At 43.9% G+C, this 6,000-nt stretch overlaps 1 protein-coding gene across 3 annotated transcripts in view; it reads right to left on the bottom strand.

Annotated features, from left to right (window-relative positions):
- Window positions 1-715: 715 nt before the first annotated feature.
- LOC148034588 (ATP binding microtubule motor family protein) overlaps window positions 716-6,000 on the bottom strand; it is a 198,626-nt gene continuing 193,341 nt past the window's right edge. For 2 of the 3 annotated variants that reach the window (XM_087679537.1, XM_087679539.1), the window contains 3 exons: window positions 1,793-2,134; window positions 1,605-1,677; window positions 716-1,513 (listed from right to left, as the gene is read on the bottom strand). In XM_087679537.1, the coding sequence (XP_087535663.1) occupies window positions 1,394-1,513; window positions 1,605-1,677; window positions 1,793-2,134 (535 nt within the window). In that variant the 3' untranslated portion in view covers window positions 716-1,393. The remainder of the gene's footprint in view (window positions 1,514-1,604; window positions 1,678-1,792; window positions 2,135-6,000) is intronic. The other variant, XM_087679538.1, reaches the window with a different exon arrangement.

Here is a 6,000-nt window from a genome sequence, read left to right as displayed (position 1 = left end):
GCTCATGAGTTGCATTTATGATGGACCCTCAAGCCTGGTAATGAGTATATGGTATTATGACAACTAATGAAATGAATCAAGAGGGTAGAGCTGAGTGCTTGATCTAACATCATGTACCCATCACTTGCATGTAGATACACATTCATATGTAGCAAATTCTATAGGGAGTTCCTCAATAAGATTTCTCCATTGCTGCCTATACAAAGCAACACAACTTGCTTATGTAGTGCTCATGAATGTCGACACCATAGTTTATGAGTATGCTGAGAATGTCAATACTTTGTAATGGGGAACAAGCTTTACCCCAGCAAGGAATTGTTTGAAGAGTAGAATGAGACTAATTAATATACATTGCTATGGTCACAGTTTAAGTGCAAAACCCCTCTTATTATCTAAATATCCACTACCAAAAACAAATGTTTGCATTTTTCTAAAAAGGCCACCACAACACATCAGTGCCAACAGTATTACGTGCATGTGTGTGTGTGTGTGTGTGTGTGTGTGGGTGTGCGAACATGTTAAGTACAAGAGTGGCAAATGCACAAGTGCAGACAATGTGCTATCTGGTATTTAGTAACCTTAAACCAGTTACAGCAATAGCATTTAAGCACACACATGTGCACTTGCACACAATTTATAAACGGTTCTATAAGCTCAAGGATGCATGACTGCAAAGGGTAAAACTTTTTAAAAGGAAATTTCAAGTGCTCGCCAATCCTGTATATTGCCCTTCAAGTGAGAGATGATACATTCAGAAAAAAAGTCACATAACTTTCCTATCTCTTCAAAAGGAAAAGGAAGCTCCTCTAAGACCATCCAAATGGAAAGTTGGGCAACCCTTCAAATTTGAGGCCTGGCATTGCTCATTTCCCACATATGGATTGTCTCGTCCATATGGATAAACCTACTGTAGTTAGAAATGCACTGCATGTATGGATACACCGTACAGATCCTAGTTTGGGCAGAGCACAAATCAATGGACTGAAAATGAATACATAGAACACACAAGTACTCCATATCAACAGATGTCTGTGCAAAACGTGTAGCCATCACCAGACCATGGCTTATAGGCATATACATATGGAACAGGAATATAGATGGAACAACACTCCTTTTTGCAATAGGAACAAGGGCACTAAATATATTTGGAAATGCCGAATCCCCATGATACATTGACAAGTTTGTAGCATAAGATGGTACAAGGCCCAAAACATATAACCATTTCAATGTACTGTTGCTTGACACTCTCTTGTGACTAAGAAGTGATTTAAGTTTCAGATTTCATCCATATTTTGCCCTAATATAGCTTCATCACACTGCATCTTTGTGGAACGGGAAGCTGAAATAGACTGCAGGAAATTGCATCCATGTCCATTTCCACATGTGATGCAATCTAAATCCTTTGACGAGTAAGCAGGTCAGCCAAAGAGTTTGTAGCCTTCTTCTCTATTCTTGCGGAAACGTGCCCTTCTAAACATTCCTTGACAGGGACAGTGCCATCATCTTGCAAACCCTGGTTCAAGGCAAAGACAAGTCAGAATAACATCATGTTGGGCATATACTTCATCTTTAAAAGCCAGAAAATTTTCACAAAATACGCATACATTTAGATATTCTGTATCTGAATAAGTAACTCGTGTTTGCAATGCAAGAGCAGATAGTGGTTGCAGTTTCCTCCTGACAAAGCACCAGCGAACAAGTGACTACTGTAAATAGTGAAAGATCATAGAATTTCAAAAGCGAGCAACCATAAAATGATGCATCACTCTTCTTTGCAGCCCAAGAAACCTACCGTCTAGAGGTCCTTGATAACTTGTCCCTTTCATCAGATAGTGGTAAGCATTTGCTGTTTTCTTTTCCTTTGTCCTCAGTGTCAATGGACATGCCAACTTTTTGTGCAGAATCGCTTGTAATGACCTGTCTCCTAGTACCAAAGCCTTCGACCAGATCCAGTGTACTTATTCGTATACCTTCCTCTTCAAACCCGGTGGTGGCAATTTGTACTGCTTCCCCAACTGTAGGCACCTGTATGATATCCTGAAAGCGCTTGCATCTAGAAGGTAAATCAATATCTGCCCAGTCCAACCATTTTCCATCTACATTCACCTTTCTACAGAAAACAGCAAGAAGGTACCTGCTCAACAATAATGTTAAATTTTAAACCTTTATAGTGGTTCAGAACTGCAAGATGTGCATTGTCATCTGGATGAGGCTTCTGACATCATTCATGGTTAGCAGAGCAAGAAAAATAAAGCATTTGTATTCTACACAAAATAACACAACTTTGAAGAGACAAGTGCATTTTCATTCATGGAGATCAGAAAATTAGCCCTACATCCCCAACACACCAAAGCAGGTCTAGCAGGTGGATCCCTTGAGCAATCAGTCCATACCTTCCCAGTGGCAGGCCTCTGTGGAGCAGAACTCACTTCATTAGCAGCACATGCAGAAGAAGGCTTTTGTTTCTGCTGTGCATAGGTGCATAATGAGTCCTGCAAAGTGGTAGACATAGTGGCTACCCTGTCAACATCAATCATTTTGCCTCTTTTAGACCGAATATCAACCCAACAATCTTCAGGCTAATCCCGACGCTCCACAGCCTGTTTCCCTTTATCTATAGATTTCAGTAGAAGGGCCTCATCATGCAAATAGCCTTTAACCATGAGATCATCATTGACAAGCGGAGCAATCCTGACATTTGGAGCTGCATTTTTATCTAGGCACTCAACTATAAAATGCCCCAACTTTCCATAGTAGAAGCAATGTCCCGCAGAAAGTGATCCATTTCAAGCAAAAATTAAAAGGATACATTCTAGGACAATTCAGGTGCAACCAATTAGACCTTTTACGAGAAGTGTCCCACAGCATGCATACATGATTGCAATTAGCGGCCCTAAAACTATAGAGAATCAAGACAATGCCAACAGCTTCCATAGCATCTTTTAGCAAAGGCCAATACACAGCGGGACATCCCTCCACTTCCACCCACACAGACTGAGCATTCCCATTGAAGCAAACATTGGAAGTCTGCCATTGGTCTCCAAGTCTACCACAACTCTAACACAAAAATGTCACTCAGAAAGGACAACTGGAGTGGAGCGAACACTATCCAGCCAAGGAGCAGCAATGTCAGGAAGAACCAGATCAATTGAGACCATAGAGGAGATCTACCATAATACTAAACCACGAACACGATCCACATGGCAATGGATACCCGATACTGAATCACAAATGAAGGCATTCCGAGTACGCCAAATATGCCACAAGGCTGTCATAAGAAAATGGAAAAGGCACGAATAATCTGAATGCAAAGAAGATGAAGAAATCATCTTTCCCATAATCCACGAACGAACTGATATCCGGTGCTGAGGTGCTGAGGACCACACACAGGAAACAGAACTCCAAATTTGTCTAGCAACAATGCAAGAGACAAAGAGATAAAGCATTGTTTTATTGCATGTAGTACAGAATACACAATGACCAGCAGAGATCTTGTGGGCACACCAGTTGGAAGACCCCCAATAAGTAGCCTCCACATGAACACTATACCCTGATACGGAACCTTACCACAGCTGGATGAATCTTTCATGCCCCTCTCTCTCTCTTTTTTTTGTTTTTTCGTAAAAGGTAATTGTATTAATTACAAAAAAAGGTACAAGATTACATGATTACATGATTACAAGAGACACGAGGGCCCTAGGCCAACGTGTGGGAAATCCCCGTACTAATGCACTAAAAAGGTTACACCAATCATGGCAACGACACAGAGGCAATTGCCATATGCCAGGGATGCAAATCCTCCCGAGGGAGCAAGTCGGAGTGCCGAATGAGATCTAGCTACCAATGCAAGAGCCCTTTAAGCCTGGCAATATGTCTCGGTACATTAGAGGCCGAATCAAAGAGAAAAGCATTGCGTGTGGTCCAAATGTGCCAGCATCCCCAGTATCTGAAAAAGTGAAATAAGATCTTCATATGTAACTGTGGCAGTGTGGGGTACTTTGGGCGCACAAAAAACCAATCGAAAGGAGTTATTGAGGACCCCACCACTCCGCGCCAGATTTGCGACAAGAGCAACCAGATATTCTTGGCGAGCGGGCAAGAAAGAAAACGATGTCGGGCCGATTCCGCAGTAGTGGTGCAGAAGAAACAATTGCCATTCGACATTCGACGCTTGGAAAGGGCCGAGGCAAGAGGAAAACCGCTAATCATTACTCGCCAAACAAAGACCTTGCATATGAAATGTGCCTTATTCAGCCAGCCCTCCATCAGCGTTGCCTGCCACCATGACAGCAATTTCCGCAGTCCCCAAACAGTATTAGCTTTCACACCCAGCCATTGGTGATCTTGAATGACAAGATGATACACCTGATTAGTAGAGACCTTTTCCACACTCAACCGGCCTGCAAGATCCCAGTCCTGCCAAGGACAGGGCAAGAAAGGGTTGCCTACCCTGAAGCTCCAACAAAAGCTTTCCCCATAAACCACGGTATCCGCGCGGGATCCTGAAAAGTCTCCTAGCAGTCCGAAAAGATGCGAGGACATTGCGAGTGGCAAGGGTTGCATCCGCAATCGAAGTCACACCTAAACGGGCCATGCGGTTAAATCTCGGTCTGAGCTCATGCTTGTCTTCCCATGAAAGTAATCTGGATACTGCCAACAATTCCAGCTGAAAGGAGTTAGTCTGCAAGCGGTCCCCTACTGGATGCCAACGGGCCTTTTGGAGCACCACTTTCCAAGAGCCGACCAAGTGCAGTAATAAAGAGGAAGAGGGACTGGAAAAACGAGAGTCAGCATTAAGGACATGCCACCAGAAGGCCCGAAGCCGTGTGTTACCATGGCGTAGCGCGCTCTCCTCAAGAAAGTAACGGGCTATGATGGTCCACGGGTGATGATCCACACACATGGCACGAAAAAGAGAACAACGAAGAGCCAGCATATGAGTTTCTGCATCCAAAATATCGCCACCATCCATGCGTTTAGGGGTACATGTATGTGACCATGAAATCCACGAAATGCCTGCCTGCAGTGAATCCTTCTTCCATAGCATGAAACAAATGGGATGAGTGAGAGCCTTCAAAGTAGTAGACGTCCACGGCAGCAATGGCAGGAAATACGTTAGCATTGGTAGTATAATTGTCTGAGCCACTTTGAGGCGCACATGGAATGGCCACGCTTGCGACTTCCAATACATAAACTTCGCCGCCAGTTTTTGTGAAATCCACTCCAATAGTTCCTTTGGCCATACATCCACCCCCAACGGGTATCCAAGATGCCTGACAATGGATCGACGAGAAACCACCTGGCCTTGCCAGCCTAACGACTGTAAATCAGGCTCCGTGCAACTGAGAATGGCTGACTTAAAGGCATTGATGCGAAGACCAGAGGCCCGTCCAAACATCTAATGCCTTTCGACTGTTGTCCCTGTCCGCCCGCAAAATCATAAAGGTGTCATCAACCAAAGATTGGCTAATGAAGTGCTGCCCCAAAGGAAGAGACAATCCTTCCAGCTGAAGCAGAAGCCGCCATTGAGAATAACATTGAAAGGACCGGGTGAGTCGCCAGGGCAAAGATGAGAGGACTCAAAGGGCAACCCTGTCTGACCAAGCGTGCAAGGACAAATGGCTCTGTAACCCCACCATTGAGCATGACTCTTGAAGAAGCTGCACCACTAATGGTGTAGATCAATCGAGACATCCGGGTACCAAAGCCCATAGCAGACATGAGATCTGCAATGAAAGACCAATCCACATAGTCAAACGCCTTTTCCAAGTCCAATTGAATCAATACCACTTCTTGATTGGAGTGCCGCGCATAGTCAATAGCCATTTGCACATTCAAGATATTATGCAAAATGTTGTGGCCCTTAATGAAACCATATTGGAGAGGATGCACAATAGCTGGAAGGTGCTTGTGAAGCCGATTTGCCAGCACTTTGGAGTAGATTTTATACATCGAGCCCATCAAAGAAATTGGTCTCCAGTGTTGCAGCTTTGACGGCGA

Source organism: Lygodium microphyllum, chromosome 6 (assembly GCF_053477565.2).
Source record: "Lygodium microphyllum isolate KBCC chromosome 6, Lygodium_microphyllum_v1.1.10, whole genome shotgun sequence".
NCBI classification, from domain to species: domain Eukaryota; kingdom Viridiplantae; phylum Streptophyta; class Polypodiopsida; order Schizaeales; family Lygodiaceae; genus Lygodium; species Lygodium microphyllum.
The sequence above is the reverse complement of the archived record's forward strand: the minus strand, read 5'-3'. Positions and strand labels throughout refer to the sequence as shown.